This window comes from Callospermophilus lateralis, chromosome 3 (genome assembly GCF_048772815.1).
Source record: "Callospermophilus lateralis isolate mCalLat2 chromosome 3, mCalLat2.hap1, whole genome shotgun sequence".
Lineage (NCBI taxonomy): Eukaryota > Metazoa > Chordata > Mammalia > Rodentia > Sciuridae > Callospermophilus > Callospermophilus lateralis.
In genome coordinates, this window is record NC_135307.1 from 66,503,197 (window position 1) to 66,528,630 (window position 25,434).

Genomic DNA, 25,434 nt, shown 5'->3' on the forward strand with positions numbered 1-25,434 from the left:
CCCAGTACCTGTGGGCCTAGCATAAATGCATATGCCAGGACTGGGGTTGGAGCTCAGAGGCAGAGCACTTGCCTCGCAACTGTGAGGCACTGGGTTCGATCCTCAGCACCACATACAAATAAACAAATAGAGGTCCATCAACAACTACAAAAAAAATCTTAAATGCATTTCCCAACAGATGGAATTGGAAAGAAGCAAATTTGAGAATTCCCTCTTGACCACCACCTAAAGTATGGCTAGTCCAAACTGAGAATATATTTCAAAGGCTTTCTATATATATAAAGGATAAAATGCATCCATAACTTTTTATATTGATTATATGTTGAAATGATAATATTTTGGACCTACTGGGTTATATAAAACATAGTACTAAAATTAATTTCACGTTTCTTTTAAACATGGCTACTAGAAAACTAACATTACATGTGGGACTTACATCCTATTATTATTGCACAGTGCCACTTTCTATGGTCTGGATGATAGTGTCATCCTAAAACTGATGTGTGAGACTCTAACACCCAGTGTGACAGCATTAACCAACTGTGCCTTTTGGAGGAGATTAAGTCGTGGGTGGGGGTTCCTCCTTCATGAATGGAATTAGTGCCCTTAGGAAAAGAAGCTTGAGGGAGTTTCCTTGCCCCTTCTACCGTGAGAGGACACAGCGGTAAGAGGACATCTATGAAGCAGAAAGCGGCCCTTCACTAGATATGGAATCTGCTGGTCCCTTGATCTTGGACCTTCCAGCTTGCAGGACTATGAACAATAAATTTGTTGTTTTTTATTATTATTCCTTGCATACTGGGGATTGGACCCAGGGGTGGTCTACCACTGAGCTACATCCCCAATCCTTTTTATTTTTCGAGACAGGGTCTTGTTAAGTTGCTGAGGCTGGTCTCGAACTTGCAATTCTCCTGCCTCAGCCTCCCAAGTCACTAGGATTATAGGCATGTACCATTGCACCCAGCAATTTCTGTTGTTTTATAAGCTCCCAATCTAAGTATAGCAGCCCAAACAAACAAGGACATCATGGTCTATTCCTATCCAGTGTCATCCAGCTTTTTAGTCTCTCCTGGCTAGGAAGGACAACCTGGGGTCTAGCCTAGCTCGTGACCTTTTCCCTATAACTTTGGAAGTCAGCTGGACTTGCCATCCCAAGGAGGTGGTGAAAGTGATGGAGGAGGAGGAGCAGCAGTGGCAGCAGCAGCAAAGGAGTCAGCTCCATACAACCCACAGTCAGCACGAGGTAGGAGAAGAGGAAGGTGGGCCTCTGAGCCAGAGATCCAGATCCACTCTCCGCTCTACCCAGCTGCAGCCCGCCACTTAACCGCTCAGAGCCTCTTCTCCTTCTAGAGCTATTGCAGGGAAAAGAAGGGAGAGACAAAACAAAGCACAGGAGGCTTCCAATAGATGTCAATACCCTATTCCTTTGTCCAGGTGGCTGCAGGAGTGATTTAAATGCCTGGCACGCTGGCAGGGTCAGAACCTTCTGCTGTATACAAGGTGGCCTAGCTTAGAGGACCTGAAGTCCTGGTTCACTTCCATTAGCTGTGTCCCTTGGCATGTGGCTGTATCTGTCTCAAGGAAGGGTCAACTTTTTTTTATAATTTATGGAAGGGGCTATCTATTCACCAAACCATATACCCTAGACTGGACAGGTCTCCTGAAGGGGCAAGAGTTCGGGAAGGGGGCGCCGGGGGGACACAGCCCTATTTCCAAGGGCACAGTGGGACAGTCCCTGCCTTAAAGACCTGCTTGCAGAGCTGGAGATTGGGGCTCCAGGCACCCCCACATTATCTCCATCCCATTTGCTGGCCACTCACCTCTGGCAGAGAAGAGATAGACTCAAAGCTCAGATGCTTCTCAGCACTGGTTGGAGAATGGTTACTGGGCCTTCTGCAGCTTTTAGGGCCTTCAGATTCTCTGTGTCCCTTCCCCTGAAGCAAGAAGAGGTCAGTCATCAACTCCAGGACAACTGGGAGCTGGTCCCTTCTGCATCCCAACATGGACAGCACGTCCCATACCCAAGGAGGTTGGGCTGCCCTAAGCTGGCCCCGGACCTGAGACATTCCAGAGCACCTGACCCACCAGGCCTGGGGCTGCAGAGAGCCTTGCCAGGTATGAGGCTTTGGAAAAGCCCAGCCACTTTTCCTTCCAGGCCAAGTGGCCTTGACCTTTTAGCCCTGCAGTGTGCTGGCTTTTCCTCCCCCACCCCACCCCCACCCCATTAGTCCCACTCAGTGGGTTAGTGTCCAGTCCTGGAACAGCGCATGCCAGGGACTCACCGGGGCATGACAATGAGTGAGGAGGTTAAGAAGTGCTGATAGGAGTGAAGAAACAGGGCAGGGTGGGGAGGGGACAGGAGGGGACTCTCAGATGGGCATGCATGAGCCAGGGAACATGCAAGGAGGAGGGGAGATCAAAGAGACACCTCACCATAGCACCCCGGGAGAAAAGTAAAGCGTTGGCTCGATAGTGCCAGCAGTGGAGGGCGGCCAGTAGGGAGCTGGCAAAGTCAGCTACCTGCTCTGCCACTGCCAGACTCTCCTCCTCCTCCTCCTCCGAGCCTGGGGGCTCCGGCCTGGCCCCCTTCTCGCTGCCTTCATGCCCTTCCAGGTCCTCCAGAGAGACCGGAAAGGCCTGCTCCTCCTCCTCCTCCTCCTCCTCCACCACCTCCTCCTCCTCTTCCTCCTGCTCCTCTTGGGCAGCCCCTTCAGCCTGCGGCGGCAGGCCCCGTGTATGGAGGGGCTGCCCAAAGTCCAGGAGGGCACCAGCACTGCCTGCATGCTGTTCAGAGCACAAGAGCCCTCGTGACCAGCCTTGTGGGCAACCTCCTCCCCTCCCACAGGCAAATGGGGGCAGGGAGTGGGGGCTTCACACAGACAACCATCCATGCCCAGCCTCGGCCTCCACGGGATTCCAGTGAGGAGGGGGGCATCTCATGGTGGGGAGGCTTGGATCAAGTTGGGAACACAGGCCCTGAAGAAGCCTGACTGCCTCAGAGAGGGGAATGAGAGGGAAATGAGAAAGGATCTAGGTGGGAAGGATGCCACTCCAGGAGAGGGTACAAAAGGGTCCCCTGGGGCAAGGACCATCTTATTCATCCCTGTGACCCTGTGCCAGAGCCTGGCACCCAGTAGGTATTGATAGGTATATGGTGAATGAATGAAGACAGTAAGTAGCGGGGTGGGCCGACCTGGGCCATCCCGGCCACCCTCGGTCCTGCCAGCCCCTCTTCCCCGGCCTCTGCGCCCACTGGCCTTACCTTCATTCCTGCTCCTCTGGCTGCTGACACCACCACCAGGTCCCCAGCACATGGGGAGGAGAAAAGACCAATAAGCAGGAGAAAGGGCCTCTTTAGAGAGGCCAGAGCCCCCAGGGAAGCCTCACTGAGGGCTCGGGCTCCAAAGACCCTTCTCCCTGGGCTTTCAAAGGAATGGCTAACAGATGATCAGGAGCAGAGGTCTGTGCCTGCTGCTTGGCTTCTGTTGTTATGGAGGAAAGGGTATAAGGCATGCAAGTTGGGGGACAGCTCAATCCCCTCTTCAGGTGACATGAGGAATAGAGACTGAGTTCCCTCAACCTGTTCTCCACAACCCCCACCTGCTTCGCCCTCGCACCCCACCCAACGCTCCCTGCAAATCCCATCCACCCCCTCACATACTCACCTTTCTCGTTTAGTTGCCTGAGCAGGTGTCTGGTCGGCTCTGAGGAACACAAATGGGCAGAGTCAGCACAGGCCAAGAAATAGCGACACCTGGCCTGCATCCCACGTTCACAGCACCGCAGGCCCATCACCAGCTCAAAGTCCCTTTGGCTCACCTCCAGCAACCCTACGGCCCCAGGGAGGCTCCCTCCACACTGTCACCAAGCCTCCTCACACCTTGCCAACAGGGAGGCAGGGCCTGGGCCACTCCCATCCCACTGCAGAGTCCCACAGTGCAGCATGTTACCCCAGTCCCTACGATAGAACACCCATGGCCTTTAGTTCTAGAGCCATAGAGATGGGATGGGCTCCATGCTGCCCCTTCAGACTACCCAGCCATGTCTCCCTCTTCCTCTCTTGCAAAGACCTCGTCAGCACACTAGCTACAACCCCATAGCACCCTAGCTGGAAAACAGAGGTCGCACCCGACTTCCTACGGCCCTGAAGGCCTAGCATCGCATAGCCTCATTGCCTGTTGGGGAGTTTTGCCCAGCTGGATAAGGGGTGACTAGGCTCTGGGGACAGGACACAAAACATATCCATTAGACTGGTGGTGCCATGACCTCCTACCCCAGCCTTTCTGGGGGCAGACCTGAGGGATAGGAAGACCTTATCTCAAGAGATCCCTCTATGGAACCCCTAGCCTATCCCCAATGTTGCCCAGCTGGAGTTAAATAGGAGTCTTAGGGCCGGTCACGGTTTTCTATAAACTTGGAGCCAAGTTCTCTCAGCTGACCCTTGTCAGATGGGCAGACTGAAGAACTTCTTTACTCCTGAGATACACACATATGTACGCGCTCTAACTGCATCAATATAAGTAAGCACCTCATTGCTTTTGAAGTGAGAAATAGAATACACTTCATTCTTTCATTTTAAAAGTTGTAATCAAGAATACTTAACAGGGGCTGAAAGTGTAGCTCAGCCTAGCATGTGTGAGCCCTTGGGTTTGATTCCCAAAACCATCAAAAGAAAGAATTTTTTTTTAAAAAAAAACAGCTTAAGATGTAACCATAGACCTTACTTATCCTATAGGGCACCTATGTGCCCAATTCAGTTCTCTGGAAGGAGAGAGTAGAAAAAACTCCTGGGGAAGGCAGAGTAGCTGACTAAGCCCAGGCACTAGGTCTTTGCAGGTGGCCTGAGACCCCCTCTCAGCTGTTTTTATCCACAGTTTCCATAAGTTCCTTCCACTGATTTCTAACCCAGAGAAGGAGGGAAAAGGGATACTAGAGACAGACATTCTCGGACTAAGGAGACTTTTCCTTAAAAACCCTTTTCAAAGTGCTATGGAAGAACTATCACGATGAACACACATCTCGAATGCAGGTTGTCTCTATGGCAACCCACAGCCCCTACCCCAGGGCTTCTGGAGCATCTGGCAGCTTCTTCCCCACCAGTGATGCTGCACCAGCTCCAGAAAATGAACAGTTCAAGCACGGCCAGCACCCTGTGCCCTAGAGTCTCAAGAGTATCAAACGTTTCAGGAAGATGTCTGTTTTCTTAAAGTTAAAAATAAAACTCATAAACAAGTGAACAAATTGTTAAAACCCAACTCTTGTAGTATTTATTTATTTATAGGTTAAAATGTCAGCCACGTGAGGGGCTGGGGATGTGGCTCAGAGGTAGAGCACCTGCCTAGCATGGCGAGACCCTGGGTTCAATCCTCAGCACCATATAAAGATAAATAAAATAAAGGTATTGTGTCCAACTACAACTAAAAAAAAAAAAAAAAAAATCTCAGTCACGTGGAAATTTTGGCTGTATAAAATGGCTCATTTCCTGACTGCCTTGGTGATAGTTTGGTTGAGATGTAATTTTTATACCACACAATGCATTTAAAGTGTACGAGTTGACAGTTTTAAGTATGTTACAGAGTTGTGTATTGGAGGGAGAGTTTTGATGCAGACATTATGACAGTGCTACGGTTACCATGGTTACTATTACCACTTAAAAGCTTCCATGTTCTAAGAGCTTCTAATGTTAAGCTATGCTCCAAGAGCTTCTAATGTTAAGCAGGAACATCAGAGGAAAGGGAACAAAATAAGCCTAAGACCAATAAAGCAACACCCCCAATTTGGAGCTTTTAACCATAAAATTTTCGTAACCATTTCAAGTTTGCCCAGGGTTCAAGATCTACCTGAAGTAATACCAAACAATACAAAAACAGGAAAGCTTTCCAGGGACCACCTGGCTTCCCTACTAGAAGGCCAAAGCCCACTCGTCAATCCACATGGGTGTCCAGGGCAACCCATGGGTCAGTCACTCAACCCAATGCAGAGCTGGGGTTATAGCTCAGTGGTAGAGCAATTGCCTAGCAAGTGTGAGCTAGATGCATAAAAGTTCATCTACAACTAAAAATATTTTTAAAAGAAAAAAAAAAAAAAAACAATGCCATTGTGGATCCAAACCAAGACACTGCTCTTAGTCACTCCACAATCTTTCTCTCAGGGCAACTCTGAGATGGTTCTCAATCCCCATCCCCAACCCAAATCTGTCCCTAGCCTTTAGACTGAAGGGCAGAGTAAAAACAGACCAGAAAACACACATGTGCATCAGCATCATGGCAGAGCTAAGAATAAAAGCAAGGTTTTCTCTTTCTAAATAGATGATTCATTATAATAAATCCAAGAACACGTTGGCAAGTCCAGCAATGGAAGAAGGCCCAGGGGAGGAAAATGGAACCATTTCCTGAGACCCAAAGTAAATATTTCCTGTCTGGATTTGGTGCCACTTGGTCTAATTCATTTTCCTCATGTCCTGCTTCTGCTTTGCCATTCCAGAACTAGGCTGGGGATCACGCAATGATGTCCTAGTGTTCCTCCCACTGGCTCAGTGTTCTGAGTGGAAAGGAGGGAGGTTTGGATGGAAGGGAGCTAAGAAGGGGCTGAGGCCTGAATGAACAAGTATTCCTAGGTCCTTAAAGGGGGCTGCCCAAGCTGGTGGGCAAGAAGAGCCCAGAGGTACCCGGAGGAGGGCAGTAAGAGCACAGGGAAAAAATACTCCATGGATGGCCTGTTGCCCTTGCCCTAGTTTTTGGAGAGATGAAAACATATTGCCACAGATGACTCCCTGCCTGGTCCAGGGTCCTACAAAAAGGTCTCCTGCCCACACAACCCTTCCCTTACCAGATTGCCGGCGCCCCTGGCGCACATGGGTGGATACCTCATCCTGAGAGGACCAAGCCTTCTTCAGCCGCTCTGGACTACAGCGGTACCGATTGGGATCTGCAACCAGAAGAAAGACAATCAGGTTTTGGATTCCAAGACCCAGCCCTTACCCAGCCACACCTCTGCTACCCAACCCCAGATCCAGGGCCCAGATGCCTCCAGAGTGCCCTCCATCTTCTTCTATCTGGGGTCTTCAGGCCGAGAATCCTGCTCCTCAGCAGGACGGCATCCCTAATTGTGTAGATGACCTTCAACCCTTGACAGAGGAGTCCCTCCCCCTCCCTGCTCCTGGAATAAAATCAGACAAAGCCTGCCCAGGATGCAGCCTGACCTAACAGTGTATAATTAGGAACAAAACAGGCAAAAAAGGATCACTCACAATAGGAATCCATTTCCAAGATGGCTTCCTTGGCCTAGAAAGGAAGAAAACCCACCTAGTTACTATCTTGCTGTGTGTTATACCTCTCTCACCCACTAGGACACCCCACAGGGCCACAACAAGGCCTGCGTACGTGCTATACCAATGCCCACTGTCCACTGGAGCCAGTATCCAGAGGGTGGGGCCCCAGCAGATCCTCTGGACCTGGCCCCAAGGGACACACTCTCTCCATGCCCCACCACAAGCATTCTGGGAACTGACCTTCTGGGGAATGGTGGCATGGTGGTTCTCCAGGATGAGCCTCTTGATGTGATGAGTCCAGCTCCGTTTCTCCTCCACTGTCTTGGCCTGAGAGGACCCAAGGGAAAGGGACCCCGGGGTTATTAGTATAGGCTGAAGCTGCTGGGCACAGACAGCCCTTCTGCCTGAGGGAAAGGTGGGAGGAAGAACTGTGCCTGGCTCTCGGTGAGGTTGCCTTGACTCCTCCCCACGACCCCAGGGTGTCTGCAATGACCCCTTTACAGATGGAGACACTGGGTCTTGGGGCAGCGGAGTGAGCCAAAGAGCCAGGAATCAGATGCACAGGTGCTTGCCAGTCTTGGTCCCCACCCCTGCACCCTGGCCACCCCTCACCTGGATGCTGTACTGTTGCTTGCTGTGCTTGTAGTGGGTGACAGTGAAGCACAGGGAATCTTTGGTGCTCTCAATCAGCATCAGGGAGGAGCACTGGGAACGAAGGGAAGAGGGAGTCAGAGGGAGGAAGCGGGGACCAGCCATTGAGACAGTCTCACTAGGCTGGTACTGGAGCCTGGTGAAGCAGACAAGAAGCAGAAGAGACAGGACCCTTTGGGAAGGGAGAAGACAGCAGAGGAGCTGGGGTGGCCTAGTTACCGGGATGTGACCCTTGTAGACAAAATGATCGCCCCGTTTCTTGGTGATGAACAGTGTTTTGTCAAAGAGGAAGAAAGTCCTTTCGTTGCGCACACGGTGCACACGGAACGTGCCCTCCAGGACAAGCTCCCCGTAGATGGTCAGGTCTGGTCCCTTCCAGTTGATGAGCAGTGACTGAATTTCCTACAGCAGAAAGACCCCAACCACCAGGGTCAGGCTTCACAGGCCCCAGAAGGCTCTTCAGACATCATCCCTCAGCTCATCTCAGCAGGGCAGTGACACAGGGCAGTGACATTCCCTGTCCCCAGCCTGGCCCACCCACCCAGGCATCTCCACCCACCTCCCAGACCCAGAGCACCTGGAGGCGAACGGCATGCTCGTGCCTCCTCTTCATGTCATTGATGTACCAGGCCACACAGGTCATGGTGTCAATGGCATCTTCCACCACCTCAAAGCCATCCTCTTCTTCATCAAAATGTTTGGCAATTTCCTGCACAGGAGAAAGGGGTTTGGACAATGTTGACTCAAAGGCCCTGCCCCTCCCTGAGACTCTATGTCCAGGGAAGGACCCCTAGGCTACCTGGAGCAGCAGGTGGTACTTGAGGATGCGCTGGACTGGCTTCAAGAGGTAGGAGCCCAAGGGCAGCGAGTGCTGTAGCAGCTCCTGCCGGTCCCGAAAGAACTTGGCCTGCTGCTTGTCCCGCATACATTCCGTCAGGGCAGCCACGGAGCTGGGAGTAGGGAGAAGGAGTGTCACTGCTGGAGGGAAGGCCTGATGAGGAGGAAGGGACTCCAGACACATCACATGGCTCAGCATCCCATCCCATCCCACCCCAATTACTCACTTGGGGTAGTTGTTGCAATACTGGGTGTAGATATCAAACTCTTGGCTCTAAGGAGAGATCAAAAAATAGTGATTTCAGGGAGTTTCTCATTTGACTATAAACCGTGTGGGACCCCTGGCCCCTAAGTGCCCTCTGTCTCCCCTTCCCCTGAGTGCCTGCAGAGACACCTTTGTATTCATTTCTCTAGGGCATCCCATCCACTTGGCAGACCCTGGGCACAGGGCACCCAGCCCTTCCCTGGAGAGGGATCCCCAGGGCTCAGGTATCTTCATGTATTGGGCTTTCCCTTCCCTTTAAGCTCCTTGCAAGGTGGAACAAGAACCCAGCCCTTCTTACCCTTTCCACAAAGCAGTTGGCCACAGCCACAGGGTCACTATTGCAGCTGTCCAGGTCTCTGAGTAGCTGGCTGGGTGAGGGGAGAGCAGATCAGAGGCCAAACTCTGCAGCCTCCCCTGCAGCAATGTGCCCTCTGCCCCACCTCCTGAGACCCAGACTCACAGCCGGCTCTGCTGTCATGCTAAGAGGCAGGGCTTCCACCCTCTGGTGAGCCCTGCCCCAGAAAGTATCCAGCACACCACAAATACAGGGAGCCCACATGCTCAGCAAGCAGGAAAGGAAGAGGGGACACTACTACCCACCTTAGGAAAGGGACACAGTTCCTCTGTGGGCAGAAGGAGTCAAACACACAAAAGCAGAGATTAAAGGGGGAAGGAAAGAGGAGACTAGTAAAGAAGGCTCCCCTATGTACAGGATGCAAGAAGCAGGGAGACAGGGTAAGTTCTAGCACCCTTGATCTTAGATGGGAGCACTGTAGGAACCCCAGAAACAATGCTCCCCTGCCTCCTGCTCTTCCCTAGCCCACCATCTGCTGAAGTTTTGCCTGCACCCCACCCTCTCAGACTTCTCTGACTGCAAAGGTCCCTCTGCCCATCTTAAGGGACTTGGGGGAAGGGTCCTCCTATCAACACTGCTCCCCAGGCTCTGCTCCTCCTGACTAGTGCCCCTCCCTGATGCTCCATGGTCCCATGGCAGCAGACACAGGCCCTCACAAGCCTCTTGGCCCTGAGGCAGCCCCTGGCCAGGCCTTGTTTGGCCTCTCCCACCGATCCTGCCTGGCTTGTGCATTCCACTAACAGGTCAAATTGTCCTTGGGGAGTCCAGACTTCCCTTGGGACCAGTGGGAAGGAGAAGAAGTAATTACAGACGTGCAAGTGGGGAACAAAGAGGAGGACAAAGGAAGAGCACCAGCGTGGAAGGTTCTAGCAATCCCCTGAGAAGGTGCTGGCCCAGGTTGGACCAAGCAAGCACATGCCCTCAAATGATCTATCTCTTCTCCCCAGAGCACATTTTCCCAGCTGGTATCCTGTCCCCTAACCGTGCCCTCGTGCAGAGATGAAACTCCCTTCCCCCTATCCTCATAGATCAGATCCCAGGCCCATTTGTCACAGCCCATGTCCAGGGACATCTAGGCTCTTCCCCGGGGTCCCAAAATGGGCCTCATCAGCAGAAAGTGGTGAGCCTCAGGCCCATTCACACACCTGTTCAGGGCATAGATGCTTTCTATGTTCCCAAAGAGGGCACTGACTTGTTCTGGTGTCAGCAGTCCAGGTGTGTCGATGATCTTCAAGAGGTAGTCCTGCATGGAGAGAGGGGATCAGAACCCGGCCCCTCCTGGCTCACCCTGTTCTCCCTACCCCTCCACCCTGCCCACCCCCTTAATTCTGTACTGCATTTTATAGCTATGACACAATTTCCAGACAGCACTCACTGTACTGGGTTGGACAGTGTCCACCCAAAACTTCATGCCCACTTGGCACCTCAGAATACAATGTTATTTGGAAATAGGGTCTTTGCAGATGTCACTGGTTAAGGTTCTGAAGATGATATAATATTTAGAATGAACTCTAAATCCAATGACTGGTATCCTTATAAGAGGAAAGGACCCAGACACAAAGAAGGTGATGGGAAGAGAGTAGAATGATACAGCTATAGACTAAGGGACCCAGAGAGTGCCAGCAACCTCCAGAAGCTAGAGGAGAGAATGGAACACATTCACCTGGAGGCTCCCGAGAACCAACCTGGCTAACACCTTGATTTTGGACTTTTGAACTGACAAAGAATTAATTTCTGTTGTTTTAAGCCACAGGATTTGTGGTGATTTGTTACAGAATCTTATCAACCTGATACACCTCTCTCCCTAGCAGGGCAGAAGGACCATCAACACCACATCACCATTTCCTGCGTGCTGTGCAGTCTCAAACACTTCACAAGCCCGGCCAGTTAGGCATGGCCTTGCTTTGCAGGTGAGGAACCTGAGGCTCAGGGAGTTACACAGAGACTAAGACACCACAGGCAGAGGACAGCAGAGTAGGGATCTAGATGTGACTACCAGGGTTCAGTCCCTATGAAGCACCATGGTCTTCCCAGTGGGGCTGGAGTCTCTCCCTCCCTATCAATGGTGCCTCCTCCATGGACACATGCAGAAGTTCTACTGCCCAAACTATTGCTGTGGCTCAGTGTCATAAGGAAACCCAAGAAGTCATAGGGTATGGCTCTGAGACCTCCCCACCACTCCATGGGAAGAATGTCCTGAGACAAATGTGCAAGGGAGACCTTTCCTTCCTTGGGTATAAACAGGTTCCTATGAGAGCTGAGCCACTGGAGGCCAGTGTCCCCAGCCCTGTGAGAAAATTAATGGACCCCTCCCAGCATCGGCACTCACCTCCACGATGCTGCGCAGGTCCTGCACATACATGCGCTCTGTTTCCACAATCTCCCTTACCACTCGGCCCAGGTAGCTGAGCTTGTGGTGCGCAGGCCCTGCTGCCGCCCGGCTATTGAATGGGGAGAGGGGTCCCTTCATGTTCAGCCAGCTGCTGGAGTTGTTGTTGCTGTTGGGGGCATGCCGGCCACGTGGGGAGCCTGCCCCATTCTGGGCTGAGGCCTCAGAGCCAATGGGCTCCTCCATGGCACCGTGGCTGTCACGGGAGGAGCCAGATGAAGAGGTGGTGGACGTCAGGCTTGCTGGCCGCTCCTGGCTGCCATCTTGGCGAAGGGCGGCAGAGACGGGCATCCTGGCATTGCTGCCTGCAGGGTGCACTTCGGGGAGATTCTGAAGCAAAAAAGAGACAGAAGAAGGATCAACCTCTGAGTCTCCACAGAATCAGAAAGCGGAAGGAAGGTTGCCAGGGAGAGGGGAAGGGTGGAATGGGAAGTTATTAATGGTGAGTACAGAGTTCAGTTTCATAAGATGATGACAGTTCCCCGGATGTGCAGTGGTGACAGCTGCACAGAAGCATGAAAGTACTTAATGTCTCCAAATTGTACACTTAAAAATAGTCAAGATGGTCAGTTTTACATTAAGTGTATTTTACCACAATTTAAGAAACAAGACAAAACTGAAGGCCCATGAGGACCATTCTCTCAGAGTACATGAGCACTGGCAAGGATGCCCAAGTGACATTTCTTCCCAATTCCAACCACTCCATCTCCATCCTTCCCAGAGCAGAACAGGTGGCTTACTCCAGGGAACAATAAAAGGCCTACAAATTTGAGCCCAGGATAGCAGAGAGGACACCGTTCCAGCATACTGGTCCAGGGTACCTTCTGGGGAACTCAAAAGTCCAGCCCTGCCACTTGGGCAAAGTGCTTATTCTCTCAGAGTCTCAATCTGCTCCTCACCTGTAAGTGAGGATGGATATAGCCTACCCCAGGGGCTGTGTCCTCCAAGATGAAGTGACCCACTGTCTGTACAGCTCTCAGCATGGTGTGTGGCACAGAGCAAATGCTCCATAAGCCATCCGTATGGTGATGACAATGGTAGTTGTCAAACGCACATCCCTAGTGCCTGCCTGGCAGGGACTGTGCTGGGGTGAATGCATAGGGAGGAGCGATCTAGCTCTTACAAAGTTAAGACAGCACGCGGACCAGCAGGCAATATTCTCCCAGAACTGCAAAATCTCAGGCACCAGTGGCTTCATCACGCACCTGAAACTTTCTGGCTACTGATGGGGAAGACAAAAGAGATGGTGGGATGGCTGAACCAACTTTACCACCTGCCCCACCCTGGCACTTGGTACAGGTAGGACCCTGACTCAGCCAGGCCAGGAAATTCCTCAGAGTTGAGCCACTGCTGAGTCTCTATGAGCTCCCGGCAGCACAGCAGGCAGGAAACTGCACCCAGGTGAGGCAAACACAGCCTCAGGTGGACTTTATTCCCTAGCAGATGGTGCAGCTCACAGGCAGGCCCACCCAGAGTGGGCAGGGAGCAGTGGCTAGAGTCTACTTCAGGTTGTGGCCTTTGGGAAAGACAAGACCCACCTCACAGGTTCAGAGCTCATTAATATCACTTTCCAGAATGTTCATTTGATGGCTATTTCCAAAGGGTTAAAAAAAAAAAAAAAAAAAAGTGTGTGCAACCCTCTCACCTCTGCTAAGCCAATTCTTCAAACCCTAGCCTGGGACTCTGAAGCTACTGACCCACAAACATAGCCAAGAGGCACAGGTTTGGGCTACAAGGAGAGAATCTAAGAAGTGTCATCACTCCAGTATCCTTGGCACTGGCCCCCTGGTTTTCTGTGCCTCTGCCCCTACTTGCAAGCCAGCACTCTGGACTCTGGCTTTTGCAAATATTATGCTCTCTACCTGGGCATTATTTCCTCCCCAACTACCCCATGCCATACCATCCCCCAACCTTCAGTCTCAGATTAGAAGCCACTTCCTCCAGGAACCTTCCCATACCACCCCCCAAAACCTGGGGGACCTCTGCTATGTACTCTTACAGCCTCCCAGGTTTCCTCTTCTGAGACCCTCTGTTCTAGACTGTAAATTACTTAAGGACAGCAATCACAAGGGCTGATTTGGCAAATGAATAACAATGGCGTACAAATTGATGCTTTTACTAAACTAAAAGGCAGGCGGGCCAGACCTACTTACCATCCATCACTTAACTCAGCCCAGCCAGCCAGGACCTTCTGGAACACAGGACTTTGTCATGCTGGATCTCAGCAGGGGGTGGGAGAAGGTCACCTTTGAGGTGCTCTACAAAATCTCCTCAAGTGGCAGATGAGGACACAGCAGCAGCACTGGGACCAGCCTGGTGTTCCTCTCTGCTGTGCCACGCAGGGAGGATTACATAACAGGACTGTGTGGGTGCATCTCAGAGGAGAGCCCCAGGGAAGACGGTGCTGCTGCTTTCTCCTCCCTCTCCAAAGAGGCTTTGCAGTTAATCAGCTCTGCCTCTCTGGAGAACCAGCAGCAGGGCAACAGCAAAGGCAGCAGGAAGAAAGACCCAAGCCTCACCTCCACTCTGGAGCCCCAGCTCTGGGGCACTCTGATGTCCTTCAAAGCAGCTGTATAGTCAGGCACCGCCCCCCATCTGGAACAAGGGATTTATGGCCTAAGACCTTTCCCAGATCCCTGGGGTCAGTCACCTCCTGTGGGGAGGCTAAAAGGAAAAAGCCCAAATCCCAAATGGATTTTGCAGCCAGGCAGATCACAGCCTTAAAGCAAAGGATTAATTGCAGACCCACTCCAAACTGCACATACCAGGGAGATCTGTCTCTATATGTTACCTTCTGAGGGTTACTCTTTGGGGATCCCACTGTGTGAGGATGGCAACATAAGTACACTAGGAACCCAGAAACTAATTATTTTCTACTTTGAGAAGTTTTGAAAAAGTGGAATTCACACCTAAATTCTCCTAGGACTAAAACAAACCAGAGAAGCCACCTATTGGCAGGTTCTCCGTGCCATATGCAGGAAGTCACCCCTCAAATAAGGCTATGCAGCAGGCACTCTCAGGGTCCCCATAGATTCAAAGCCGAAACCACAGAAGTAGTAAGTGGTAGATCTGGACTTGGAAAGCAGGCCCCAGAACTTATGCTCTACCAGCCCCTGCCTCCCTGATGGATTTCACACCAGTCAGGGCGACAAGCAAAGGATTAGTGACAGCCCCTGGATGCATGGCTTTGCTTCAGAATAAGCTACGGAGGACATGGGAGACATGAAAGACTAGGGTCTATAACACTCCAAAGGACTGAGAAGGCTATTTCTGGACCTGCCTACCACGCGGCCTCTAGCATTTACTCTCCCATTAGAGCAACACAGTAATAATAAAAATTCCAGGTCAAAGGATCACAGGCCATGCGGAAGCAGAAAGGAGAAGGGAAAGGTCCCTAGGATCAGATTAAAAATTTCTCAGATGACAACAGAAACCCTGCAGTGACTGGGAGACCCACCCATGATCACAAGGCTCTCTCTCCTTGGCAGAATTCACTGGGAAAGAACCTAGAGGCCAAGAAAGGGAGGGCCGAGGAGAAATGGGCAGCAAGTACAGCAAGGCGGGCCCGTGTGTGGGCTGTGGAGAGGGTCTCTGTGACACAGTAGACACACCTCAATCCATCGAAGCAGAGACAAGTACCACTCACATGCTCCCCGGACAGGGACAGCCTTTCCTTCCTATGTGACCCAGTAAGCATCACCCATAAGATAAGATCCTCTCCCCAACCTAGGGTGAGAAATTGGTTCCTCCAACTCATCCTGGAAGACACCGTCTGCTGGGGAATGAGGGGATGAGGCAGACAGCAGCCAGACCCTCAAGCCCACGCCCACCCCATGCCACCACACTTGGTCTCCAAGTTCCCTAAGCATCTCCTGCAGAGACCTCTTCCAACAGAGTTAATCCAGTCGGTATCAATTCATGAATTAACCTTCTGGAAAATCTACTTCTTATATCCTAAGCTGTGAATCCCTGTCGAGGTCCCCAAAGAACTTTCTTTATGATGAGCCCAAGAAACACAGGTATATACCTTTTTTAAGGATGCAGGAGCATGAGAGGGAGGGAGAATGATTTCTTTCTCTTTCCTTCTTCTTCTTTTTTTTTTTTTTGGCAGAACTGGGGATTGAAGCTAGGGCCTGACATGTCAGATAAGCACTCTACCACTGAGTCATACACTCAGCCCTTTTTTTTTTTTATATACTTTTACTTATTTTTTTGTGTATTTATTTATTTATTTAAATGTGGTGCTAAGGATTGAACCAGTACCTCACACGGGCAGGCAAGCGCTCTACCACTGAACCACAACCCCAGCCCCACCCAGCCCTTTTTAAAAAATATTTTGAGACTGGGTCTCAGCTGGGCATGGTGGTACACACCTGTAATCCCAGCAACTCAGGAGGCTAAAGCATAAGGCTCATCTGCCTGGGCGATTTAGTAACACATGGTCTCAAAATTAAAAAAAAAAAAGATTGAAGGGCTGGGGGTTGTAGCTCAGTGGTATAGCACCCCTGGTTCAATCCCCAGTAACCCCCCCACCCCCAAAAAAACCCTTTAATTTAAATATAAGGAAAATTACATCCTTCCTCTACCCCACACCTGCCCAAGTTACACAGCCTCACCTCCTGAGAATAGGCCCTACAGCTCCCCAGGTATGGAGGCAGGCAGGTTACAGCAGGTCCCTTGGAATCCCAGCAGGGTGGACTGGGGCCAAGTCTCACATCCTTCCCCTCCCAACCATGCCTCAGCACCATGCCCTCAATCTGACCCAACAGGGGGAAAAAGATACCCCCAGGAAAGTGCAGTGGCTTCTGTGTTTTGTCCTCAGGCCTCTTGTAAATGAGCAGTGAGATCTTACTTCCCCACCACATTCCCTTTAGAAAGGAACATCCCACAGGGGTACCCACCTGCAGCCCTCAAGAATTCTATGCCTCTGGTTCTGGGGAATCCCCAGGAATCACCTCATCCCCTCAGACTTTGCTCCCAGGCAGCCGAGGAGCTGAGAAGGCAGTGAACCCTCTGGTGGGCAGGTAGGCTGGAGAATCCCCAGAAAACATTCTGGTTAAGAGAGGCTGACGTCATCCTTTCACCTACTGCCCTTCCTTCACTCCACACCCAAGAACGGAAACGCCACAGCACCACACCTGTGTGGTGTGGTGGGCAGGAAAGGAGTAAGGGGGTTCCCCCAATAGTAGCTGCTCCAAAGTCCACCTTCCTCAGCCAGAAGGTACAGCCTGCTGTTGTCACCTCTTGGCTGTAAATATCGAGATGTCCTAAAGGTCTCAGAACTAGAGTGGCCAAAGGGCTTTTGACCTTCCCCAGAACAATCCCCCAAGTCCATCTTCAGAATCTCCTCAGAAAGGGTGCCGAAAGGAAGCCACAGAGAGCAACCACAACTGCTCTGACACCAGGGTGGGGAGCAGTGTAACTTCCACAGAGATCTCAACTGAGATCCTAAAACCACGAGGCTGTGCACACCCCCCGCTACCCTGCTCCCACAGCCCAGCTCCTGCCCATCAGTTCCTACAGCTCCTGACCCATGTCCTAGAGCCTCTCCAGGGGAGGGGACGACCCCAAGGGGGCTTGGCCACCTGAGAAAACTCCCTGGGGAGTGACTTTGTGTTTATTGTATGCAACATGCTCTATAGAGGCTGTGGCAACTGTGTGATCAGGGTTGCTGGACCATTCAAACCCAACCCAGCTGGCTCAAATTCATTTTCCCTCAGGAATTTGTTTTCCCAGTGCCTAAGAGCAGCAGGGGTCCATGCTGTCTGAGACCCTGAGCAGGACCACAGCTGCCAGGAAGGAAAAGAATTGTGGTTGCTCTGCCAATGGAGCCCTCCCACCTGAATTCCAGGAGGAAGTCTGGGCCTACCGCCTGAAGTCCAGAAAACTCCCTCAGCCTGGCCTTGGAAAGGAAGGAGAGCCCTGGGGTTCACCCACACCCCAGTGTTCTCACCTCCCACAACCTCAACATTTGCTTGTGAATGCAGCATTTCTCAGAATGCAACAGCAGACCCTCTCCATCTATAATTGTAACCAAATCACTTCCTTTAGAAAGGCATCCTCAGTCATTTCCAACATACTATACTACAGTAGGGTGAACAATGCCCCTGCCATGGAAAACCATGTCCACAGATATCCTCAGAATCTATGTCACCTTGTGTGGCAAAAGGGACTTTGCAAATGTGATCAAATTAAGGATCTTGGCCAGGGGCAGTGGCGCACACCTGTAATCCCAGTGGCTGGGGTGGGGGTGGGGGCTGAGGCAGGAGGATCATGAATTCAAAGCCAGCCTCAGCAAAAGCAAGGCACTAAGCAATTCAGTGAGACCCTGTCCATAAATAAAATACAAAATAGGGCTGGGGATGTGGCTCAGTGGTCAGTCAAGTACCCAAGTTCAATCCCTGGTACCAAAAAAAAAAAAAAAAAAAAATTAAGGATTTTTTTTTTTTAAATATACTTTTTAGTTGTAGTTGGGCACATTATTTTATTTATTTTTATGTGATGCTAAGGGCCTCCCATGTACTAGGCAAGTGCTCTAACGCTGAGCCACAACCCCAGCCCAAATTAAAGATCTTAAGGTGGGAAGATCATCCTGGATTATCTGGGTGAGCTCACTGTAATCATAAAAGGAACCCCACAGGAGTCAGAGTAAGACAGATGTTTTTATGACGTCAAACAGAGGAGCAGAGAGAAAGAGGTGGAAGATACTATGCTGCTGCCTTTGAAGATGGTGAAGTGGCCATAAGCAAAGGAAGCTGGAAAGAGCAAAGAAACAAATTCCACCCTGGAACCCTTAGGAAGAACGCAGCTCTGTGGACTTAGCTAAGCCACTAAGTTTGTGGCATTTGTTATAGCAGCAGTAGGAAACTAATACGCACACGTCTTTGAATTCTAATAACCTGGATATCATTTAAAGCACTGGTCCATGGAGTTCATATATGCAAGCATTTCTTTTGAATTAGTGAACCCCAGCAATCTGGATCTTCACTACCAGACAGCAAGACACCACTAGGTGACCAATAGATGCCTGCTGGGAGGACTGCAGGACCACACCTAGAACACTTCACCACTCCTACAGTGGATAAAGGTAAATAGTGGTCAAGGTCATGACCAAAGCCAGTTCCTTCTAGACTAATGAGTATCCACATGAGTCACTGCCAGCAAGTTTCCAGTGAGCCAAGAAGCACCCAGCAGTCCCATCCTAGTTGGCCCCAGATACGGGGCAAGAATAGGGGCACTGCTGCCTTGTCATGCCACATACAGAGTGCTTAGTCACAAAAGACCAGGAGGAAGGGGAAAGTAACCAAGCCTGGACAAACAATTATGATGATTCTACGTATGAATATCCCAAGAAAAGCTGTCTACCAGGAAGTTTCACATAAACACATACAAAAGTGAAAGAAGGGCAATCACTGTAGTTTATAAACTGCTGCTGCTCACAGCCAAGACAGGTCACCAAGGCTTCCAACATAACTTACCTCCATGCAGGGAAATGATACAAGGTCCCCAGAAGATGCAGCAACCAAAGAAAGCTCTAAAAGATGGTGCTAGAAATTACTCTTGGAAACCATGGGCAGATCCAAAGTTCCAGAGGGCCCACCCCTCATATCTCTAGGTCAAAATGATTCTAGAGGGTTGAGTGTGGAGCTCAATGGTAGAGTGATTATTGAGCATGTATGAGACTCTGAGTTCCACCTCCAACACCAGGGAACGGGAGGGTGTCTCAAAGGATCATTGCTACCTGGCAGCAAAATTAGGGCCCTCGCCCTGCAAATTACCCATTTTATAAGCACCATCCCCATTTTGGATGGGAATGCTTGTTTTGAGGCCTCTAGGCTGGGAGAGGAGCTTTGAAAAGAAGAACAGGGGAGCCACACCTTCAGAGTGACAGCATTCATTACTGCATCAGGGGCACTGGAGAACTTCAGTGGGAACAGAGGGGCCCCAGTAAATCCTGCTGAGTTCAGCACAGAAGAGAAAGTACAAGTGTGCAGCTCCAGTCCACAAGGGTTAATGCACTAAATTCACACAAAAGCTCTGGAGTCAGACAAACCTGATTTGAATTCCACGTCCTCTACTTTCCTGGCTCTATGTTTCCTTGGGCAAGTCACTTGACCTCACTAGGCTTCAAGTATTTCATCAGCAAAATGGGAATAGTAATAGTAATAGTAATAGTGCCAATCTCACTGGATTCTTTCCAAGAGATGATACAAGGAAGTATCTATGCACTCAACACTCAGTAAGCCACTCAGTAAGTCGACCAAGAACGATGGTGGTGGTGTTGAGGACAATGGTGGATAAATCTCTTATTTGTTCCATAAGCACAAAGAACAGAGATTTTTCTGACTTGTACCCAAGTTTATTTTACCCATATCTCATATTAATACTGAACATACAAGATCAACTTGGTGAACCAGCATGACTTAATCCTGCTCCACCAACACAGCATTTACCCATCTTCTACGACCCACCATCAATTCAGACCAAATAAGTGCAAATACAGAGCAATTTAGCTAGAAAAAATAACGTGATATCCTTTCCCAACAGAAAGTCAAATCAGAAAATGAAAGATAAATGAAGAGATCCACTGCTATGGCAGGAAGGGCGCATTCTGTAGCATTCTGCAGGGAGAAACAGCATGTACTAGTAGGAGCTAGAGAGAACAGAGCTAAGGCATTGTGGGAGCAAAGGCACAAAGAAGTGACCAACAAAAAACAACCTTGACCATGGTCCTTGGATTTTAAATTCCAGCTTCAGGATGGACATCTGGGAAAGCTAACAAGGTACTGGGAAGGGCTCTGATGATCATCATTTTCTAAGTCACAGGGAATATCAAATAGCGGGGAAAGCAGAAAAATGAGTATGGAAGAGCCCAGGGAATATAGCCAGCTCCTCTCCAAATGAGCCCTTGCTCTGTTCCTAATGCATGGGATGGTAAGGAGCAGGGAGGTGAGCATTAAGTACCTCAATGTTTACTCTTCGGAGATGATAGTTGCCCTTCCTGAGTTGTGAACTTCAAAACTCATTCACTTGACAAGTATTTACCAAGCACCTACTTTGCACAAAGACTTTGTGGCAGCCTTGTGGGAGATACAGGAGTGAATCACACACATTTGTCTTAGGAGAAACAAGACAAGTATCTCAATGACAAAAAGAAGCAGATTAACTCTGCTTTTCCCAGGATGTAGCTCAGTGGTAGAATGCTTGCCTAGCAAGTACAAAGCTCTGGGTCAAGCCCCAGCACTATAAAAACAAAACAAAACAAACCCCCCAAGAAGTACTGTCTTGGAAGGCAAAGGAGATCCAATCTGCCTGTAGTTTGGGAATTCATTCAAAACCTCTGAGCATGATGCTAGGCCCTGAGGACACTGAAATGAATGACACATTGTCCCCATCCTTGAGGAACTTGAACTCTAGCAGGGAAAAACAGTCCTATAAACAGATTATCCACCAAAGAATGCCTTGAGTGCGGGTACAGAGTATGAATAAAGAAACCACGCTAACATAATACGAAGTGCTAGCGCACCCAGGGGACCAGGGCGCTTTCCAGGAAGAAGTGGCATTTTAGTGAGTCCATGAATGATAAGCACACCTTTGACAGGTGAGGAGATCTCGCATGCCAAGGGAACAGCATATGGGCAAGATGGATCCCAAAAGCACCTGGACCACCCAGAACCTGAACATCTGGCAGCAAGAAACCAGACTGGAAAGCAGGCCAAGGACAGTGTGAAGAGAATCCACTCTGCCTTTTGGAACTGGACACATCCAAGGAAGGTCTGGAAGAACCACTGCTGAGACAGGCAGAAATGGATCTCCATGAGACAAGGTATATGAGAATGTGCCCTAAAAGGAACAAACCGAGATATGTAGGGCTGTGACTACAGGTGTCCATAGAGTCCAGCAGCCTTCAAGAAGAATGCAAGGCCCCAAGAGGTGCTAACTGTTCAGTGTTTCTAGGAGAGATGGCCCCAGGCAATGCTGGCTCCAAAGAGGAATGAGACCTATTTCTATTCCAGAAGAAAGAAATGTGCCCAAAATAAAGGTGACAACATGAGCTGTGCATAAATTAGAAGCTCCCCAAGGCAGAAAAAGACTAGCTACTCTAGAAAACTGACTACCAGGTCTTAACCAGAGGGGAATTGATCCCTCAGGGATCCTAGGCCAGCAGCTCTCTCCAGGGCTCAGGGAGGGCTCCTCCACATCTTACCCCCTGAGGGTTTCTTCTTCGCCATTTGCACTTTCCTTCTCCACACTGGTCAGAACTGGGGGTGAGACTGCCAGGGTGCCTTCCTTCCCAATTCCAAGCAGGAGCCTCCAGACCCGAAAAGAAATGTGCACAGTATGGCCTCTTTGTGTAAACTGCTGCAGTGGTTTAAACCCTCCTGGCCTTCCCCACCTCCCAGGTACCATGGGGAGCAAAAAGCTCTCATTACTACCAACTCCAACTGCCTTTGCCCTGGGCTTTCACCTGGGCCCTGATGAAGTTACAGGAGTGGATCTTCCCAGGATTCACACACAATGTAAATTCTCAAAGGGAGGTACAGGGTGAGATCCACGGTTCTGCAAGTCCAGGAGGCCCCCATCCCCCATGGGGCTAAGGGGCCTCCACCAGGGAGGCCTAAGGAACTCATCCAACCAGTTCCAAGGAGGAGGGGGGGAGGAATCCCCACCCCCCACCCTGCCCCTGTTAAAGCCTACAAAGACCAGGATTCAGATGGTGGGGCAGCTGTCACCAATCCGTTTCTGGGGTATATGGTGAAGCCCAGCCCAGGCAGCAGAATCTACTTTTGGAAAAGTGAGGCCTTGATTCAGAGGCAAAACAAATAGCAAAGTCAGGGCAACAATCTGCCCCCTAACCTCCCAACATCTGATGCCCAGAGCTACAGAAATGGTGGGTGCTGACCCAGCATCCATCAGGGTGGGGAGAACTTCCTTTCACCTGTGCTACCAGCCACCACTTGCTTTGATACAAAACAACCAACCCCTGTGGATTCTGGGAAAAGGAAGCTTCAGGAAGAAGTGTGAGATTAACTCTGCTTTTCCCAGGGTATGTATGTGCAATCGCGTGAGCTGGGTCCCACCGGACCTTCTTTCACTGACCACCCAACTCTGAATATTCAAGATGAGAAGACCCCCTGAAGTGCCCTAACAAAGCATTTGCAAAAGGAACACAGGACAATGTCCCAGGCACAAGGACAAACCCACCAGAAGCAAACAGAGCAGGACACAAAAGGAGCCACTCCTGCTCCCCTGCACCTTGCCCGGGGAACAGCCCTCAGTTTCTGAACCCCCACGGGAACAGCCTGTCTTTTCCCCAAAACCTGTAGCCAGCCAGGTTTCCTGGAGGCTGTCAGACAAGGCTTGGAGGCCCAGAGGTGACAGAAATCCAGAGACACCCCACTTGCACCCCAGACCTGGCCCCAGCGGTACCTACCGCTTTCCTCAAAAGGGCTCCCATCCAAGCACCAGCACCCAGAGGGCGGCCAGGGGTTGGGGAGCGGCATTCTCCCCAGGGGGACCGGCAGCCCAGCGGTTAACAGGCTCAGGGCGAGCAGCAGCAAACTGCCACCAACAGCCTCAGGGGGAATTAAGCGCCCCGCCAATTAAAGTGCCCGCCACCTCCAGTGAAACCTCTTCAATAAATGTCCTATTCAGATCCAGTTCCGCGTGTGGGTCATACTTTCTGCATTTCTCTCATTCCTGACTGCTGGGGGGCCCAGCACAGGAAATGCAGCTGCCCACAACTCAAAGGTCCCAGGGGATGAGGACGCTAGGGCCACAGCCCCAGGAGGTGAGCAACACTCAGCAGAAGACCCACAAGCATCTCCAGCAATTAAGCACATGGGACACTAAGTGCAGGAAGTCAAATACTGAAGACTCTCGAACAAAGCAGGATCATTCACCAGCACAACAATATGCCATTTATGCTGCGCCTCCCCCACCCAGGCCCTCAGAGCCTGAGGCTATTAACCCTTAGGTCCTCAGGTCAGAGAGTGGAAGGGAGAGACAGAAGGACCTCAGTTATCGTCCCCACTTTACAGATCAGGAAAACTGAGGCGTAGAGGCTCCTGAAATTATCTCAGCTGACATTTATCAGGGTGCACAGAGCATGGTGCTAACACATCCTCAACATAATCTCAGGATGCTCACCACTCTGGGCTGCCCAGATAGATGTGGGAGGCCAGAGTTTGCTGAAACCCATTAGCAAAAGCATCCCCTGAAGGCCCAAGAGGTGGAGCCAAAGATGAAAAGAAAGGCACCATCCCTCAACACCCCTCCAGGGAATGCCCTTGGAGACTCTGCCCTTTCACAAGTTAGTGCTTTTTGCTAGGACCATACACCACGGGCCAACCTCAGAATAAGGCCAAAATGGAGTCACGGGGAATTCATAACTCACCTGTAAGTAACCTGTAAGAAGCCTCCAGAAACCACTAGTGAGAGCACTGCTGAGGAAGAATGGCTGTTCTCCACCCCATCCCTATGGTGTGACTCTCACCACAGGGTGCTAATCTGCACCTTGGTTTAGTGAGCCCAGTGGCCAGTATCCTACACTGCTTTCTAGGTGTTCAGTTACTTCCTCCAGGGTTCGGTGCCCTTTCTTCCCAGGTCTTTCCACACTCAAATTTCTACTCCCATTTTTTTTCCCTTAGTGCTGGGGACAGAAGCTAGGGCTTCATACACTCCAAGTGCTCTACCACTGTGCTACTTTCCTAGCCCCTTTTACCAATTCTGGCAGCTGTGTGAATGCTTACCAGAATAAGATCAAAGCACACAGGAGAGACAATGTTTTGTGGGTGCCTGTATTGGGAGAGAAAGGCACCCCCAGTGGAGGCATAGTAGAGGTTTGGGAATGGAAGCTCACCTCCTTCCTGCTGCCTGGTCACACTCAGTGGAAATAGAACCACAGGATCAGAGCGGAGATCTCTTCCTGTCTGAAAGGTAGACTGCTTGAACTCACCTATATATATTGACAGCATAAACCATACACCAGGTGCTGGCGACATGTATGAATGAGACAATTTCTTGTTCTCATAGAGCTTACATTCCAGTGGGGAAGAGAGCCATAAATGACAGTCAAATTAATCTATTCCTGTTTGGGTACTGAAAATTGAACCCAGGAGTGCTTTACCACTAAGCTAAGTCCCCAACCCTTTTTATTTTTTTTTATTTGAGGCAGGATCTAGTTAAATTGCTGAGGTTGGCTTTGAACTTGCAAGGCTCCTGCCTCAGCCTCCAGAGTCCCTGCTGTCAGTACACTGAGCTACACCCCGCACCCCTAACATATTTCTGGGTAGTGCTAATTGCTATGAAGAAGATGGAGCTGGGAAAATAGTGTGACAGGGGCATGGGAACTTCATTTTAGGTAAGTAGTCGGGCAAGTTTCTGAAGAAGCCACTTATGGTAAGAAGCAGCAGGACATGCAAAGCTCTGGGGAAAAGCCTTCCAAGCCTCTGGTTCTCTACCCCACCCTAACCTCTACTCACACTTACGATGAACCTAGATCTCAGCATCACTAAGTGCAGAATTCCAAAATATCTTGCTTTTTAGCCTTCCTCCCCCTGTGACCAATGAAGCGGAGCTCAATATAAAAAGTATAAACCATGTGAGAAAGCAAACCATCACAAGGGAGTCAGAAGATGTAAGAGAGAGGCTCAAAGATCTGAAAA

At 50.3% G+C, this 25,434-nt stretch overlaps 1 protein-coding gene across 6 annotated transcripts in view; it reads right to left on the minus strand.

Annotated features, from left to right (window-relative positions):
- The window catches only part of Plekhg3 (pleckstrin homology and RhoGEF domain containing G3), a 40,961-nt gene that overhangs the window by 4,206 nt on the left and 11,321 nt on the right, over positions 1-25,434 (minus strand). For 3 of the 6 annotated variants that reach the window (XM_076850354.2, XM_076850355.2, XM_076850357.2), the window contains 15 exons: positions 11,708-12,097; positions 10,524-10,621; positions 9,322-9,391; positions 8,986-9,032; positions 8,721-8,871; positions 8,499-8,630; positions 8,141-8,323; positions 7,883-7,975; positions 7,511-7,597; positions 7,250-7,283; positions 6,829-6,927; positions 3,666-3,704; positions 3,263-3,285; positions 2,434-2,784; positions 1,821-1,934 (listed from right to left, as the gene is read on the minus strand). In XM_076850354.2, coding sequence (XP_076706469.2) covers positions 1,821-1,934; positions 2,434-2,784; positions 3,263-3,285; positions 3,666-3,704; positions 6,829-6,927; positions 7,250-7,283; positions 7,511-7,597; positions 7,883-7,975; positions 8,141-8,323; positions 8,499-8,630; positions 8,721-8,871; positions 8,986-9,032; positions 9,322-9,391; positions 10,524-10,621; positions 11,708-12,058 — 1,872 coding nt within the window. In that variant the 5' untranslated portion in view covers positions 12,059-12,097. The remainder of the gene's footprint in view (positions 1-1,820; positions 1,935-2,433; positions 2,785-3,262; positions 3,286-3,665; positions 3,705-6,828; positions 6,928-7,249; positions 7,284-7,510; positions 7,598-7,882; positions 7,976-8,140; positions 8,324-8,498; positions 8,631-8,720; positions 8,872-8,985; positions 9,033-9,321; positions 9,392-10,523; positions 10,622-11,707; positions 12,098-25,434) is intronic. The other 3 variants (XM_076850358.2, XM_076850361.2, XM_076850360.2) reach the window with 3 other exon arrangements.